Genomic DNA, 17,319 nt, shown 5'->3' with positions numbered 1-17,319 from the left:
TGGCCCCCGGTCAGTATTTCCATCCTTGACTTTCTAATAGCTTCTTTATATCTGTCACTAAAGTCAACAGTATCTGGGAAACCACACTCTTCTTTAAGCATTTTTAAGAATTCTTGGTTTCCTTGTTCTCTACTTTTTATGTCCTTGCTCTGTTTTGTGGTTGCTTGTGCTGGTTGTGGAGGTGGTTGTTGTGCAGGGTTTTAACTGTTGTGTTGCTGTGTGGTTGTTTCTGTGGTGCTGGTTGTTGTGCATGCCTGTGTCTGTGTCCATGTTGACGATTCATGTAAATGTTTTAGGTAGTCCTGGTGCAGGTGCTTCTCTTGGAGGGTTTGGTGGTATATAAGTTCACCAGCTGGCACATATGTTCCCATCTGCAGGCATAATGTCCTACCTGACTTTTCGTTTTTAAGAAAGCATTTACTAGGTCTGTTTTGGTCTGTTGTAACTCTTTTTCTTGACTTTCCACAACAGTTGCTCTAACGGCGTCATAGGCACTTTGAACTGCCTGTCTCGTTGCTGCATCTGTTATTTTCGTCATATTTTGTGCTTACTTCTCTTAACCTCTTTGTCGAAACCTTCAGACTTCAGTTTCTTTCCAGATGAGAAGTCGTTCACTTGTTTCACCTTACTATGAAGAGCTTCGAAAGCGTTTCTTAAAGTCAGCATTTGTTAAAGCTTCATTTGAACTATCTTTCATCCGCCTTGTATTTTTGTCCTTATTGACCCTATAAGCTGGCTGCTTTAGCGTTGGCTTGGGCATCTAACCAGTCATTGTTAGCTTTTATATATTCTGCGCTTTTCATTGCCTTTTTGCATGGCTGCGTCGTTATTTTTACTTTCTTGTGCTAAGTTTTCATACTGTACGGTTTTGGTTTTGCAACTGTAAAAGTTTTTCTGCCTTTACATTTGCTTCAACTTCTTTTTTATACTCATCGCTATCCATATATGTCTTCAGGGCTTTTGTTTTATCTCTTCATCTTTCAGTATTTTATATTGAGTAGTATGGTTTTTCAAATTTATGACATCTTGTTCCATTTTTGCTACTTCTGCTGCTTTTTCTGACACTTTTTTCGCATATTCCTCTGTACTTAGTTCTTTCAGTTGTTCTTCTTTCTTCTTTTTCTCTACGTTTAACTCATTGAGTTTCTTTGTGTGTCTGTCATATTCTAGTTTCTTTTCGTTTTCACTTATTTGCTTCTGTATGTCTATGTTTGACTTTTTGACATCTGTTATTTGATTTTTGAGTGAACTCAAATTCATTTGACTTTGAGGGTTATAGGCTGTTCCGTCTGCAGCTCCACCATAGCCTGCCATTTTCGCTAAAAGGCCGCTCTTAAACCTCCACTCTGTGCACCAACAACTCGGTTTAAAAGCATAGGGTTGCTTGACATTTGTTGCAACATAGTGGGGTCATTCATTATTTGTTGTTGCAACGTTGTTGTGGTGTCAGTTTTACTATTGGATGTTTCAATGCTCCCTTCCTCTTACGTATATTCTTACGTAGCTTACGTGGCATTTTAAGTGAAGTAAAAAACGGTTTTTGACAGATGTTTATATGACACTTTCTCCGGTTTATAGGACCTCTCTCATATTCTATCTTGTCATATCAAAACTCATAGTCATGTTTGTCCTCTAAGACTTCATTTATACTAAACATCTTCGGGGGCTAGAAGGCACGAAGTGCCTGGAAGCCATCCCCCAAGAAAAAAAAAACTTCATTATACTCATTCATCCTCAGGGCTAGAAGGCACGAAGTGCCTGGAAGCCCCACTTCCTTTTTTTTTTTTTTTTTTTTTTTTTTTTTTAATGCAATTTCTAATTCTCAAAACGTTGATTCAATCCATTAATTTTTAGATTAAATTTGTAATTGTTTAATAAGCATTTATCCAAAAAAATTTTCACACACAAATTTTCAAACGTTGGGCAAATTTCCAAATTAAGAAAGAATAAGAGTTATTATATAGTTGAATTTATCGCCAAAAATATTAACAAACTTTATTTTGATGAAAATTTTGGTTGTATTTCAATTGTACTTTTGTGTAGTTTACAAATTTAAATTATAATTGATATAAATTTTGTCCATTCGATAGAAATTTAACATTCAGCGTCTTACTAGAGGAGGGATACTATTAATTCAAGAAAACAATAATAATTTAACTTGATTAATTTAGAAATTTGAAAATTTCACCCGAAAAGCCATTTCCAAATGGAGAAATGCATTAAATAGGCAAACGTTGTATTCTGACGAGAATGTTACATAATTTCAAAATCGATAAAAAAATTGTAGCAATATTAAGTTCGGCAACAGCAATTTTTATAAAATACAAGTTATATACAATGCAAATTCGTAAAGGAAAAGTTAAGTTTGCTTCTTCAATTTTTTCAGTAAATTTGAAAGCGAGTATTGTTCATTTAGATGATCTATTTCTTGGTTTGTATCAGGTGACGGAACCAACGGTAATAAAAATCCCCAAACAATTGGATCATCGGAATCAACATCTGGATCTATTTCATGTTTTCGTAAGCTTGTCGCTTTAACAGGGCTAAGATTTATTGTACTCATCGATCTTTGCCTATCTTTGGACTGAGATTTATCGTTTTCTTTTTTCTTGGGTGTTGACATGAAAAAATTGATTGTCACTTTTAACAGTTAGAATGAGCAAAAAATGTCCCAGGCCAGAATCGAACTGGCCTCTGATCCGTGTCAAGGATCTATTCTAACCAATATACTACTGGGACTCACATTTTTTATTTGGAATTTATTATTAATATTAATAACGAGTCATAGTTTTCTCGAGGTCATTGAAAAAATTTGTGGTATTCTCTGAAAATTTTTATTCAAATATCTTTTTGGTCTAATGATATTAAAGTATAAATTCTGACGTACCGTTCATTTTCTTCTCAAATTTTTTCTGAGCGATACCTTTTTTTTTCTCAAATTCGAACTGTTTTCATGGTTTATTTCACTAACCCACAATCACTCTTAGGAGATTCCCTTCTAAATAGATGCTTCTATATAAACATATATCAAACAGTGATAAGCCTTATATTTTCACACATTTTTCGGTGGGCAAAACCTCTGATCTTGGTGAGTGTGTGCCTTGTTATCCTTTTAATATTGCCTCTCATCTTTCTCGTCCGATCAGATGATTCATACTTGAAAATCTCACGTTTATACATTTACCTAATTTTCATTCCAATGTCACTGATTATTGGCCAACCATCTCCATGTTTCCAAAAAGAAAACTCAGGAGTATTAGCTTCTACACCATGCTTTCCTTCGCCAAAATTTGCTTCTTTCAATCTTGCATGTTTATATATTGTTTCTCTGGCATCAGTTTCCAAATCAGTATTTGCTCCGATATTTGCCTCACTCAATTTTATTGCTGGAATTCATTTTGTAATTTCGGGCGATCTTTCTGTTGGTCAAGTCGTTGGGACATTCTGCATGAGCTATATTGCTCATTTTTATTCACAGCGTATTCCTTTCTGGTTTTTACACGTAGAAAATATAATTTTCCCAATTTTATATACTATTATTTTTATTGTAGAAAAAGACATATTTTTCCATGATACGATTGCCCTTGGTCGTGCAATAACAACACTATCTCTTTGGATTGCTGATTGTTATATGCTAGGAAGATACCACTTTACAAGAGCTGGATTCGTTTCGGTTGGTAGACCCATAGACCTTGAATATGAAGCAGATTCTAAATCAAATGCTTATTTTAGTATTCTTTCATCAGAGGAAGAGGAAGTTTTCACTTTGAACCTCAAAAAAGACTTGATTGATTCTTTCGTTGCAACATTTTTATATTTGATAGGATTAGTTGTTAGATATGCAGTCATTGCAAAGTACGAAGCATCCTCAAATGATTTGATTTGATATATATGTTAATTGATTTGTTCATATATATAAATTAGTTGTTAGAATAGAGACTTTCTTCATTAATTATTGTTTTTATTCAGAACATTAATATGAAAATATTCTTTTTTAAAAAAAAAATCGGAAAATATAGTTTCTAAGTTTAACCCCGTTAGAACCAATTGCGGACAAGAAAGTTAACATATTGACCTTTTGAAACGTGAGAAATATATGTAACATAAAAAAAATTATAAGCTTTATTTACCGTTAATTTTAGCATATTTTATGTAGAAATGTATGTTATATAAGGTGATTACCTTAATTTCCTTCGCAGTACTTGATATAAGCTTCCTTGGTCATCAATTCCTTAAGCTCAGCTTCATTTGAAAGCGAAATTTTAGCAAACCATCCATCTGTTTCTGGCTTCTTTGACAAAAGCTCTGGGTTGTCAAGTACAGCTGCATTTGCCTCAATAATTTTGCCAGAAACTGGGGTCTGAACAGGAGTAACTGCTTTAGTGGCTTCAACTGTTCCAAATTCTTCGCTTTTCTTGAAAGTTTTTCCAACCTGGACATCTACAAACGTTGCTTTTCCAAGCATTTTCATTGCAAACTCGGATAAACCTATTTTTCCAATTGTGCCTTCAACATCAATGTATTCGTGCGTCTTAGCGTATAACTTTGTGAAATTTCTGGAGCAGTTACATAGTGTGCTGATCATGTATCTTGCTAAATGATGTCACTATTCAATTTTTGTTCCTGAAGTCTCAATTTTACTTTCGCGAATCTCACAGATAATATGTGTTGTTCCATATTGAAAGATATTTTTATCTTGAATAATTTATCGTCTATAAAAATTTTTATGTCAAAATTTGAGAAATTTCTTGAGTTTACGGGTAGAATAACTAAATAATTGCTTTGCAACTATCTAATATTTTGTGGATAGATTGATAATGAGAAGATAGTAGAATTTGGTGGATTTCATGAAGTAAATTACAGAATGAATAAAGCAGGAATATATTTTCAGATATTTGAGATCTTCAATGTTGAAAGTATATAGTAAATCGAAGCATAATGCCAACTGATTGTAAAAATCTATTCAAACAGTGCGTTCAGAATCATCAAATATTTTGGATCAAAAAAATGAATGGAGAATTAAGACACTAAAAACGAGATAAAGAGTTATCATTGGGGTTATTCTCACAGATCGGATTCAAGCAATTTATTTTAAATAAGATTTAGTTTCACTGAATGCAATGTGCCACCATGATATACATATCATTGTTTATATTGTTTCAAAATTTATCAAAGCGATATTTGAGTCTGATTGTATAGCATATTTTGTAAAGCTATCAATCTTCATCAAGAATTACAAAACTGTTTCACTTTTCAATTTTTGCCTAAATATCGATATATTAAGTAAATAATGAATTTCGAAACGAATCTCCGATAACTAGAACCATATCACTCTCAATTTTCGATTAATCTCAAAAATTAAAATCCCGCAAAATGTTTATAAGTTATAAACATTTCAATTTGGAAGAAAAGTGAGAAAATTCCTAAAATGGGCACCATTTTTTAGCTACTAAAATTGCAACATCAACTTTGTGCGGTGAAACCCGTCCTTGTTCAAAACGGCTGAAACTGGTCGTGGCAATATCGTCGGGATTTAAGCAGTCCAAGAATTAGAGTTTACTGTTGTATGTTATTCCTTAATATTAAAATTTCTTTTTATCTTTGATCGATAAGTATATATTCTGAGCATGCATATAGATCATACTTAGTAGTTAGATCGATAATCTATCATTTATTTATGGTTTCCCATACATTTTGATTTAAAGATTAATAGATTTGATAAATAATTATTAATTAGTAAGGTATCATTGCATTACAATTCAATCTGTATTATACTTTGCTATTGTGGAGATGTTTTAAGTGTCTTACAAATTGAAAGGGATTAATATTGCGGGAAAGTTTGAATGCAATTTTTACATGGCGGGAAAATTTGAAAAGAAAAGAGGCGCCAAAAAGTGTCATTTTTCATTTGGTAATCTCTCTCGAGCAGCCAAGAAATTTTAAGATCTGACTCCAAGTAGGCTTGATTACGGATACGCCAGTAAATCAAAGCAGATCTTTACATCAGTTGTGCGGTGTTAAGATTCTCATTTGATCGAAAACAAATGATGTAATCACTTAACTGGGGTTGTCTCATAAGAGCTCAAACCAGATCAGTGCATCAGTTGTGCGATGTTATTAATCGAATTTGAGCTCAGATTCAATAAAAGTTATTTCCTATCAGATGTCAGCCCTCTCATTACTTGTTTCAGATCTAGCAGCTGCTATCATTCTGTCATTACTTGCTTCAGATCTAGCAGTTGCATTCATTCTCTCATTACTTATTTCAGATCTAGAAGTTTTTATCATTCTCCCATTACTTGTTAATGCTCTAGCAGTGGCATTCATTCTCTCATTACTTGTTTAAGCTCTAGCAGTTTCAGTCAAACTCTCATTACTTATTTCAGATCTAGAAGTTTTTATCATTCTCTCATTAAATGTTGTAGATTTAGAAGTTGCATGATGTCGGTACTTATTTAAGATCTAGTATTTGTTATAATTTTGTCATTACTTTCTGATCTCTAAGTGCAAGTTTACGAAAAGAGCTTACGTGTGTAATCCTATCTTATATTTATTACACCTGTAAGCTCTTTTCGTAAAAAGCTTGCACTTTTTGTTTCGATGCTGATCTCTAAGTGCAAGTTTACGAAAAGAGCTTACGTGTGTAATCCTATCTTATATTTATTACACCTGTAAGAGTTAGTATCATAAGACAAATTACGGAAAGTGAACTCAAACAAAAAGTGACACAATGCATTTGCCAACCAAATAACTTTACAAAGCAAAAACTTAAATTACTTGTCAAGCTTACTATTCTTATTTTAACAATTAAAAAATTAAATTTTATTTTTTATTTAAAAAAAATCATCTTATATCATCTGATATATATATATAACAGCATTAATATTTCAATGATTCACAAATCAACTTTTTCATTATTTTAAATAATTATAGAATATATACCGACTTTTTGTACATAAATATTTTTAGATTCAATAATGATTTACGGTTTTTTTCAAAACTTATAATTTTCCAATGAGTGGTAGAATCTTCGATTTAATTGATTTAGAATGGTTAAATCAAGCTAATCAACAAATTCAAAGCGGTATTAACGTCGAAACCGTTCTCCAAAATGTCCCTTTAACAGATGGAAGAATTCTTCAGACAAAGTTTTTGAACTTTGTATAAGTTCTCCAAAATGTTAAACTATTCAAAGCGGTATTAACGTCGAAACCGTTCTCCAAAATGTTAAACTATTCAGACAAAGTTTCCCGCTGTTTGCGAAGGAATTGTTGGCTATGATGTACTGATTCATGATCAGTGCATCATAGCCAACAATTCCTTATACAAAGTTCAAAAACTTGGGTGCAATCAGTTCTGATTGCACCCAAGTTTTTGAACTTTCTCGAGGGAATGAAAGGGTAAGAGGTATACATTATGAATATATACCTCTTACCCTTCCATTCCCTCTCTGACAGCGGGAAACTTTGTCTGAATGTTAAACTATTCAGACAAAGTTTCCCGCTGTTTGCGAAGGAATTGTTGGCTATGATGTACTGATTCATGATCAGTGCATCATAGCCAACAATTCCTTATACAAAGTTCAAAAACTTGGGTGCAATCAGAACTGATTGCACCCAAGTTTTTGAACTTTCTCGAGGGAATGAAAGGGTAAGAGGTATACATTATGAATATATACCTCTTACCCTTCCATTCCCTCTCTGACAGCGGGAAACTTTGTCTGAATGTTAAACTATTCAGACAAAGTTTCCCGCTGTTTGCGAAGGAATTGTTGGCTATGATGTACTGATTCATGATCAGTGCATCATAGCCAACAATTCCTTATACAAAGTTCAAAAACTTGGGTGCAATCAGAACTGATTGCACCCAAGTTTTTGAACTTTCTCGAGGGAATGAAAGGGTAAGAGGTATACATTATGAATATATACCTCTTACCCTTCCATTCCCTCTCTGACAGCGGGAAACTTTGTCTGAATGTTAAACTATTCAGACAAAGTTTCCCGCTGTTTGCGAAGGAATTGTTGGCTATGATGTACTGATTCATGATCAGTGCATCATAGCCAACAATTCCTTATACAAAGTTCAAAAACTTGGGTGCAATCAGAACTGATTGCACCCAAGTTTTTGAACTTTCTCGAGGGAATGAAAGGTAAGAGATATCCATTTCCTTTCACCTTCGTTCTCAATAATTAACTTATAAATTTTTTAAAGCAAAAAAAGTCTGATTTTTTTTGACAAGTAAATATATAGGGAATTTATCCGACCAAATAAGTGTCACTTTTTCGGTTCACCTCACTTTCCGTAACTTGTCTTACAACATTAGTATACATATCAAGGGTACGGCGGCACTGCGCGCCTCCTTACCCATGATATGTGAATTTGACACTTTACGAAACCGTTAACGTATATTTTACAACACAAACAACAACACTAACTTAACCTTAAATATTTACAAAGCCACCAACCACTTCACCTCACTAATGTAAAAAAATAAACGTTCTCACTTACAAAAGTATTGCAAGTCCTCCCATTGCTGTGCTTCATATAACAGCTCATAATCTTCTGACTCACTTTCTTCTTCATATAGGTCAAAATCACTGTCATAGTTTATACCTGTAAGTTTTGACAAAGCTAATGAAACACGCTTACCGTTTGTATCATATGCTTGTATAAACTTTCCATTATGCTTGTAGTCATAAACGCTCAAACTAACTTTACCCTTTCTCCCTCGTATCTGATAGAATGTATTTTCACGAGGAACGAAGAACAAATTCTTGAACTCATGACCGTTGTAGTTTGTTATCTCAATAGTTTTCGTCATTTATATAAAAATAAAATAAAAAATAAACTTAAAAATTAATGATATCACCACCCTCACACGTATGAAAACATAGCACAAAAATAAATTTAGGTGAAGTGGTGAGATCTCACCTCTTTTTTCACCTGTTTTTTCACCCTTTTGAATTCATTGCTTTATAACTCTCTTCCTTGGTTTCTTTTTAGTTGCTTTCTTCACGTCTGTCTCCAACTTGACTGTCTTTCTTCTCCGTCCGTAATGATACCAGTTACTTCCACCAGTCAATGGGTCAAATGGTCTTTCGTAAGGGTTTCCATACATTCCATAGGGACCATACGGAAGAACTACTGGTGGAGAAGAAACATTTTCTTTAGTTCCATCGAATCTATTTAAATGCATTGTTTCACCTTTCATCTGGTCATTAAAGTCTTTTGCGTGTTTTGCAAACTCATCGTCCTTTCCTAAAGCATTTTCTGACTCAGTCGCAACCAAATTGGATGCTTTATTTATGAGCCCTATTTTATTTAATCTTAACTTCTTTGCAACCCAGCCTCCAATCTTCCCTTTATTTGCATCTAATGTCTTTGAAACCCTTCCTCCACTCATTTTATTTACTGCGTCATAAGCTCCAAGTGCTTTTGCTCCAAATGCTAATGCTTTTGTTCCCATTGCGCCTAAAGCTGCCCAAGCTACCATTTACACCATATTAAAATCATCTCTCTTCAATATTATCTCATAAAAGTTCTCGTTACTGGAGAAAGTCAATGAAACATAAGCGTTCTCACGGGCTTCGCCCTCACCGCTTTGCGGTCTATCTAACTTCTTTCTTATATCATCTATACGCTTCAAAATGTCTGAACAATTGCTAACATCTTCTACAACAGTTATTTCATCATGAATGACCTTCAAGAACAAGCTCATTTAATATTATCATAAGACAAATTACGGAAAGTGAATTCAAACAAAAAGTGACACAATGCATTTGCCAACCAAATAACTTTACAAAGCAAAAACTTAAATTACTTGTCAAGCTTACTATTCTTATTTTAACAATTAAAAAATTAAATTTTATTTTTTATTTAAAAAAAATCATCTTATATCATCTGATATATATATATAACAGCATTAATATTTCAATGATTCACAAATCAACTTTTTCATTATTTTAAATAATTATAGAATATATACCGACTTTTTGTACATAAATATTTTTAGATTCAATAATGATTTACGGTTTTTTTCAAAACTTATAATTTTCCAATGAGTGGTAGAATCTTCGATTTAATTGATTTAGAATGGTTAAATCAAGCTAATCAACAAATTCAAAGCGGTATTAACGTCGAAACCGTTCTCCAAAATGTCCCTTTAACAGATGGAAGAATTCTTCAGACAAAGTTTTTGAACTTTGTATAAGTTCTCCAAAATGTTAAACTATTCAAAGCGGTATTAACGTCGAAACCGTTCTCCAAAATGTTAAACTATTCAGACAAAGTTTCCCGCTGTTTGCGAAGGAATTGTTGGCTATGATGTACTGATTCATGATCAGTGCATCATAGCCAACAATTCCTTATACAAAGTTCAAAAACTTGGGTGCAATCAGAACTGATTGCACCCAAGTTTTTGAACTTTCTCGAGGGAATGAAAGGGTAAGAGGTATACATTATGAATATATACCTCTTACCCTTCCATTCCCTCTCTGACAGCGGGAAACTTTGTCTGAATGTTAAACTATTCAGACAAAGTTTCCCGCTGTTTGCGAAGGAATTGTTGGCTATGATGTACTGATTCATGATCAGTGCATCATAGCCAACAATTCCTTATACAAAGTTCAAAAACTTGGGTGCAATCAGTTCTGATTGCACCCAAGTTTTTGAACTTTCTCGAGGGAATGAAAGGGTAAGAGGTATACATTATGAATATATACCTCTTACCCTTCCATTCCCTCTCTGACAGCGGGAAACTTTGTCTGAATGTTAAACTATTCAGACAAAGTTTCCCGCTGTTTGCGAAGGAATTGTTGGCTATGATGTACTGATTCATGATCAGTGCATCATAGCCAACAATTCCTTATACAAAGTTCAAAAACTTGGGTGCAATCAGTTCTGATTGCACCCAAGTTTTTGAACTTTCTCGAGGGAATGAAAGGGTAAGAGATATCCATTTCCTTTCACCTTCGTTCTCAATAATTAACTTATAAATTTTTTAAAGCAAAAAAAGTCTGATTTTTTTTGACAAGTAAATATATAGGGAATTTATCCGACCAAATAAGTGTCACTTTTTCGGTTCACCTCACTTTCCGTAACTCGTCTTACAACATAGTTTGGTTTGTTTTCAACTGGTTGTTTAGGTTTTTTAAGTCGGTCTAAAACTTCCTGAGGTATAGGAAGAACTTTACAAACACGTGGTGTAACTGCTGGAAGCCGACAAATCCATCTTGAACTCATTTGTCTCAATGCTGCATTGTTCATTTCATCTCAATAAAAAACTTTACATTCCCCACGTTTGAGGCGGTTGAGGTTGGTTATTGTTTACCCACTGTTGTGCATGGTTATATTCTCTGTTAAAGAATCTTTCACCTTGGTCCATATAGTGTCCTGCTTGGTTATAGTAGTCATTTGCTTTGTTATAATAGTTTCCTGCTTGTCTTCCTACATTGTCCATCCATCCTTGAACTTTTCCTCTTGTTTCAGGATTTGGAATAAGATTTGTTGCATCTCGTGCTACATCCCAACCTTTCTGTACAGTTTGTATAATAGGTTGTGCTTTCTCTTTAAGTATACCTAATGTACTCAAAATCTTCCTTCCAATTCCAAATGCACCTCTGGCTATTGTTCCCACTGCGGGTAAAAATCTAGATGCGACTCCTGCTAATGCGCCAAATAAACCCATTTCTTATAGGGTAAAAAATGACGAATCCAAACAAGGACCCCTATGTTTCTAAAGCGACAAAGAAAGCACTCATGATAAAAATCTTTAGTTCAACACCAAATGCTTGGTTTATGGATATCTTGGAAAACATTCCGAGAGTTAGAACAGATGGACCTCCATACTGGTTAATATTTGTTGGTCAAAACACAAGATACTGTGAAGCCATACCATTATGGTCCAAAATATTTTAGATGTGAAAACTGCTTTGACAATATTCGTTGACAAATACCATCCAACAAAACTGACATCTGACTGTGAAAGTTCTTTCAAATCAGATGATGTAAAAAACTATCTGCGTTCAAAAAATGTAAACCAATATTTCATTGTCGACCAAAACCATTCTGCTCTTGGTGTCATTGACGGTTGTATAAAAATGTTAAGAGACTTAAACCAACCACAAGGTGGTGAAGCAAATGAAATGTCATATGACGACAAGTATAGACACTTCTCCATGGCAAAGATGAGACAAGTTTTAAATATTTACAATAACCGTAAACAAAAAGGTTTGGGAAACCACTCCCCGAAGAAATGAAAAACAACCCTGACTTAGAGAAAGACTATATATTTAATAATTTAGTCAAAAGAGACAAACAAGAAAGAATGCCGGGCTTCAAACTTCAGAAAGGTAACAAAGTAAAAATAGAAATACCTAAACGCGACCCATATGAAAATACTATTGACTATGACAACAATGGGAACCCGACAGGTACTCACATTCGTGTTCGTAAAAATAGAAGAAAGTATACAAGAGAATATTATGAAGTTTTAGGCAAACATGGCAAAATGTACACACTGCAAGCAGAAGATAAAACTACTATTGCCAGACCTCGTTTCAAACTTGTCAAAGTTCAAGGTGGTATACTTTCAAAGACAGTTCCTAACAAATATAAGACAACTCCTGACGAATATGCTAAAGAAGTTGAAAATGACGACTAAGCAATTCTATACCATGCGTAAACTGTCATGTAAGGTGGCATGTATTCTTTACTTTGTCCCGTTGTTTGCGTATATCCTGAAACGAAATGTGTATGGTTTCCTTCTCCCTGAGTGTCACTCCAGTAACAATTTATAGCAAACTTAACGTCGTCTTTAACATCATATCCTTTACCTTTTGTCATTCCTGACCAATCCCAATATCTATGCTTATGCCAACCTGCTTGAGATGTACTTAAATCTATGTAGTGACTGTGTGCAGGTAAATTTTCACCTGAAATCGTTTTACTTCCACCTGTTTCCTTTGAAGAGTTTGCACAATACAAAAACCTGTCGACTATTTGTTCCCATGCACCAACACCAAACATTACTTGAGGACCTCTTGCTTCCATAGATGTATAAATAGAACCTACTGGGTTCATTAAATCAAACATATGAGATATTATAGGATTGTCTCTTTTGAACTTAAAATATAGTGCAACTATTTCAGGTTTCTTCTGGTTTGTGTCAGAATATTTTTTATAATATAATCTTATGTTTTCAGGGTAGGTAAAATCTTGACTATAATATTTATTTCTGTCATCTGTATAATAATATACTATTCTCGTTTTTTCTATTGCATTATATCTTTTATATCTATATAATAATCTAAATATAATGTTAGCTTTTGTTCATCTACATGTGGTGTTCTGTCGTCATCTCCATAGTCATAATAATGTGGTGCTGGAGCTGGGTCAGGCAATGTCATATCCACCATTTCATAAACTCTTAAATATTTCTTTTGTTCGTCTCCATATAAGTTTAAGTAGCAGTTGTTGTCTAATGGAACTTTAACTTGTGTACCATCATTCTTTTTATAGCTTACATACATTTCATTGTTATTTTTCGGAATGAGTTTATACCGTGTACCATTTTCTAAGGACTGTACCAACTGCCATCTAAAATATTTATTTTCTTCATTGACAGAAAAGTCACCAACAATAGTTTCAATATTTTTTGTTCCTATCAAACTTTGGTATATTTCATTGACATATGTTTTATCTGCTTTATTTTCAAGGCTAACGTTTAAGTCTGTTATTTCAGAAGATGTATGTGTATGTCCAATGGCACTTTTCCTGTTTAAGGTTTCTTGTAAGTTTGTAATATTTGCAATGGTATGTGTATGTCCAACGTCACTTTTCCTGTTTAAGGTTTCTTGTAAGTTTGTAATATCAGATATAGAATGTGTATGAGTCTTATCTGCTTTGTCTCTAATGTTTCCTTAAGACTTGGTATTTGGTTAATATAATGTATATGAGTCTTTTTAGAATATTCGTTTTCAGCTCTTGTCACTTCACTTGACATTTTATTGTCAACATATGTTTTGTCTGCTAGTTCAGGATGAGTATGTTCTTTTGTTGCATAAGCATTGTTAGCTCTTTCTTCTTCTTTTGCTATTGCATCGTCTACATATTCTTTGTCAGCTTTGTTGTCAACATCTGCTTTCAAAAGAAGTTCATTTATAGGTTTCTCGTTTAAAGTTCCTTTTGTTGGATTTATACAGACAGTATTGTTCTTATTGTCTTGAAATAGAAACTCATCTGTCATTGGGTTTATTGTCAGTTTTAAGTCACCCCCTTTCAATGACTCAGATATCTTAGAATAGTTTGAAAAGTTTGTTGTGTTCTTATTTAGAGCTTGCATAATGAGTTGTCGGTTGTGTTGTATTTCTCTCATAGACGCTGTTTCATTTGACATTTTTATTATAGATAAAATATGCTTCCAATAGAAAAAAAAATTCTAGAGTTGCTACAACTAAACCATTAGATGAACTTTTTACTAATGTCGGTCAAAAGTTTGAGACAGATACCGTAAAGCATGAAGGCTATCGTTTTGACTACCCATTAAGATGGTTACGAGACCCATCTGTCACAAAAGCTATTGGCTTTCGTAGAATGAAGTTCATTTCAGAAGCCATACATGGTTTCCCATTTACGGTCGGTTTTGAAGTTCGATACTATAACAAAGAAAAACGTATGCATGAGAAATTTGAACAGGGAAAACTTTTACAAGTTAGTTTGCTTATAAATTTAGAAACAACTCTTCAAGCTTTTCAAGAAAAAATAAATGATATCTATATCGAATATGCAAACCAGTATAACATTGACGAAGGAGAATACCATCTCGATATTATTTATGACAGGAAAAATGCAACTGTTAAAATCAATAAAATAGAAGACCTTGGAGAAAACGTTTATATTTCTACAAAATATAACAACTTGGCATGGTATAGATTTATGAGGATGTTAAATCAGCCTGCAGCATATCCAGTACACCCGGACTATTATGAAGTCGAAAACCCTAATGGAACATATGAAAATATTTTCGACCAAGATGCTATTATTGTTCATGCTTCATTTTCTGGCGCCCAAAACTCTTTTTTATGCTTGGCAAATGACTTTTACGAAAAACCTACAAAGTTATACGAACCACCAAGTGGAAGTATTTCAGACTTTCAAGTATGGTTTACTACAGATGGAAGAAAAAGAATAATTCCATTATACCATGCGTTTTACTTAGAACTTAGTTTCATATACAACTACTATCGAACGATAAAAATATAATTTTTTAATACGGTTGAGGTGTTGGATTTGGTTGCCAACTAGACTGTGGTGCAGGTTCAGGCTGTTGTATAACAGGAGCTTGTTCTTCTGGTTCAGGGTCTTTAGGTATAATACCAACGAACTAACCTACTCTTTTACCAATATTTTTGACTCCGTTCCATACTCCTCTTCCGACAGATTTTATTCCATTCCATATACCTCTTCCAACTCTTCTGAAGAAGTTTCCAATACTACTGAAGAAACCCATTTTACTATATGTAAAAATCTAATGTCCGCCTAGTCTCTTACGTTTCCTGTTGAGTTCCATAGCATTCTTTAACTGCAGCTCATACATTCTGTTTCTCCTCTGGTAGAAAACATATTCTGGGTCAACTCCTGTGTTCGCGTCATCTGCATAAAGTTGTTTATATCCCACTTCAGGGTTTGTATAAAACTCTTTCCATCTCATATTTGCATACCATGGTGGCAAACCTAACGCAGCGTCATTTGACATGGCAGTTTGCATTTGTACATCTGTTGGCACTTGACCATAGTTTGCCATTGCAGTTTGTATTCTAACTTCATTTGGAATATTCTCTGGGTTTGGTTGTCCAGGTTGCTGTGCATTCGCTAAGTTCTGTGCGTCCATTTAATATTAGATAAAAATATCTCTTACGAGTACATATACTGAACATTTACAGGCATTGGTTCATCTTCATATTCTCTGTACTTTTCTGCCACGTCAAATAAATAAATGACACAATGGAAAAAACCTAAAACAAGTAGTCCTATTTCAAACCACATTTACTTACTAATAAAATTTCTTTATTGTGACACTTTCTCCAGTTTATAGGACCTCTCTCATATTCTATCTTGTCATATATAAACTCATAGTCATGTATGTCCTCTAACCATCTCATAACGGTTTCCAAACCACTTTTATCGGATGTAAAGTAAAAGCATGGACAGTTATGTATAACGTCTAAAGTTTCTAAAGAGTCTCTCAAAGTCCAGTCTACTTGGTATTGAAATCCCATGTGTTATAGAACAGCGGGTCCACTATAAAGAAAACATTTTCCTTGTCTTTATATTTTTCATACAACTCTGTCCAATGACATCTCACAAACTCTATACCCTCAATATATTTTTCTATGTTCTCTTTGAAAACATTTGTATAGTTAAGATATAAAACTTTTGACATAAGTGTTTCAATGTCATGAACTCTTATAGCACCACTATATAATAGTCTAGCAGATATACTATCCCAGTCTATATATTCTGCTTTTTCGAGAAAGGGACAAACTATCCAGTGTCACTTTTCAAAGGAATAAAAAAATAATAAAGATGAAATAATAACATGAAATCTTATATAAATATAATTTTATCTAAATAGATAAATGAATTAAGCAGTTTACAGTTATATATATTTAATGAGAGACAATATCTAGTTCTATGGTAGAAATGACTCTTAGACTCAAATAAGTAACACAGATAGAAAGTACTCAGTATAACAATTATATATGTACACTCAAAGTTAGTCGCTGCTAAAATCTTAACCTTGCATTTCGGGAAAATCTGAAATGGCTCTTAGACTCAAATAAGTAACACAGATAGAAAGTACTCAGTATAACAATTATATATGTACACTCAAAGTTAGTCGCTGCTAAAATCTTAACCTTGCATTTCGGGAAAATCTGACTAATGGCTCTTAGACTTGTTTTGATAATTAATTCTTCAATTATATTATAATTTATAACAAATTTCCTCAAACTATCTGTATGTCATTCAATTCCCGGCCACTACATTCAATGATGGACCATTTCCTTCAAATTTTGAAATACCTTATTCAATTTGTTGTATGGAGCCCGTGATATTCAACACTATGGAGCTCCTCCAGTTTGGTATCCAAGAAGAGATAAAAGCTAGCATGGGCTACTCTCAAAAATGCAGGAAAGAATACTCCACGATCGAATACAAATGTAAGTATCCACAATGTCAAGCTAAATTCAAAGTCCGGATAATAGATCAAGATAAATATGAACTACTAATCCACTCTGACTCTCATGATCATTCTGCACC

At 33.6% G+C, this 17,319-nt stretch overlaps 9 protein-coding genes, 1 non-coding gene and 1 pseudogene across 11 annotated transcripts, besides 4 other annotated features; 4 read left to right on the top strand and 7 right to left on the bottom strand.

Moving 5' to 3' along the window:
- Positions 1-1,924: 1,924 nt before the first annotated feature.
- Positions 1,925-2,623, bottom strand: TVAGG3_0017380 (uncharacterized protein; the record flags this gene model as incomplete). Its single annotated transcript, XM_001299510.1, has 1 exon — positions 2,360-2,623. The coding sequence occupies one exon, from the start codon at positions 2,621-2,623 to the stop codon at positions 2,360-2,362; it is 264 nt and encodes an 87-aa protein (XP_001299511.1).
- Positions 2,624-2,667: 44 nt separating this feature from the next.
- TVAGG3_0017370 lies at positions 2,668-2,739 on the bottom strand. Its single transcript has one exon. It is a non-coding gene; the product is annotated as a tRNA-Val (tRNA).
- Positions 2,740-3,199: 460 nt separating this feature from the next.
- TVAGG3_0017360 (uncharacterized protein) lies at positions 3,200-3,886 on the top strand (the record flags this gene model as incomplete). Its single annotated transcript, XM_001299511.1, has 1 exon — positions 3,200-3,886. The coding sequence occupies one exon, from the start codon at positions 3,200-3,202 to the stop codon at positions 3,884-3,886; it is 687 nt and encodes a 228-aa protein (XP_001299512.1).
- A 150-nt stretch (positions 3,887-4,036) lies between these two features.
- TVAGG3_0017350 (glycine decarboxylation via glycine cleavage system) lies at positions 4,037-4,603 on the bottom strand (the record flags this gene model as incomplete). The annotated part of the gene is made up of 1 exon (XM_001299512.2): positions 4,184-4,585. The coding sequence occupies one exon, from the start codon at positions 4,583-4,585 to the stop codon at positions 4,184-4,186; it is 402 nt and encodes a 133-aa protein (XP_001299513.1).
- A 2,411-nt stretch (positions 4,604-7,014) lies between these two features.
- Positions 7,015-7,167, top strand: TVAGG3_0017340 (uncharacterized protein; the record flags this gene model as incomplete). The annotated part of the gene is made up of 1 exon (XM_001290730.1): positions 7,015-7,167. One exon carries the CDS (start codon positions 7,015-7,017, stop codon positions 7,165-7,167), a length of 153 nt encoding a protein of 50 aa, XP_001290731.1.
- Positions 7,168-7,223: 56 nt separating this feature from the next.
- Positions 7,224-8,165: a mobile genetic element.
- A 335-nt stretch (positions 8,166-8,500) lies between these two features.
- TVAGG3_0017320 (uncharacterized protein) lies at positions 8,501-8,821 on the bottom strand (the record flags this gene model as incomplete). The annotated part of the gene is made up of 1 exon (XM_001290409.1): positions 8,501-8,821. The coding sequence occupies one exon, from the start codon at positions 8,819-8,821 to the stop codon at positions 8,501-8,503; it is 321 nt and encodes a 106-aa protein (XP_001290410.1).
- A 144-nt stretch (positions 8,822-8,965) lies between these two features.
- On the bottom strand, positions 8,966-9,493 carry TVAGG3_0017310 (protein of unknown function, DUF4107 family; the record flags this gene model as incomplete). The annotated part of the gene is made up of 1 exon (XM_001290408.1): positions 8,966-9,493. The coding sequence occupies one exon, from the start codon at positions 9,491-9,493 to the stop codon at positions 8,966-8,968; it is 528 nt and encodes a 175-aa protein (XP_001290409.1).
- A 564-nt stretch (positions 9,494-10,057) lies between these two features.
- On the top strand, positions 10,058-10,210 carry TVAGG3_0017300 (uncharacterized protein; the record flags this gene model as incomplete). Its single annotated transcript, XM_051220065.1, has 1 exon — positions 10,058-10,210. One exon carries the CDS (start codon positions 10,058-10,060, stop codon positions 10,208-10,210), a length of 153 nt encoding a protein of 50 aa, XP_051105051.1.
- Positions 10,211-10,266: 56 nt separating this feature from the next.
- Positions 10,267-10,959: a mobile genetic element.
- A 607-nt stretch (positions 10,960-11,566) lies between these two features.
- Positions 11,567-13,960: a mobile genetic element.
- Positions 13,961-14,673: 713 nt separating this feature from the next.
- TVAGG3_0017270 (uncharacterized protein) lies at positions 14,674-15,261 on the top strand (the record flags this gene model as incomplete). The annotated part of the gene is made up of 1 exon (XM_001299702.1): positions 14,674-15,261. The coding sequence occupies one exon, from the start codon at positions 14,674-14,676 to the stop codon at positions 15,259-15,261; it is 588 nt and encodes a 195-aa protein (XP_001299703.1).
- A 4-nt stretch (positions 15,262-15,265) lies between these two features.
- TVAGG3_0017260 lies at positions 15,266-15,508 on the bottom strand (annotated as a pseudogene). The gene has a single exon. A coding segment is annotated over exon 1 (243 nt).
- An 18-nt stretch (positions 15,509-15,526) lies between these two features.
- On the bottom strand, positions 15,527-15,889 carry TVAGG3_0017250 (uncharacterized protein; the record flags this gene model as incomplete). Its single annotated transcript, XM_001299701.1, has 1 exon — positions 15,527-15,889. The coding sequence occupies one exon, from the start codon at positions 15,887-15,889 to the stop codon at positions 15,527-15,529; it is 363 nt and encodes a 120-aa protein (XP_001299702.1).
- Positions 15,890-16,528: 639 nt separating this feature from the next.
- Positions 16,529-17,319: part of a mobile genetic element that runs on past the window's edge.

This window comes from Trichomonas vaginalis, chromosome IV (assembly GCF_026262505.1).
Source record: "Trichomonas vaginalis G3 chromosome IV, whole genome shotgun sequence".
In the NCBI taxonomy this organism is placed as follows: domain Eukaryota; phylum Parabasalia; order Trichomonadida; family Trichomonadidae; genus Trichomonas; species Trichomonas vaginalis.
The sequence above is the reverse complement of the archived record's forward strand: the minus strand, read 5'-3'. Positions and strand labels throughout refer to the sequence as shown.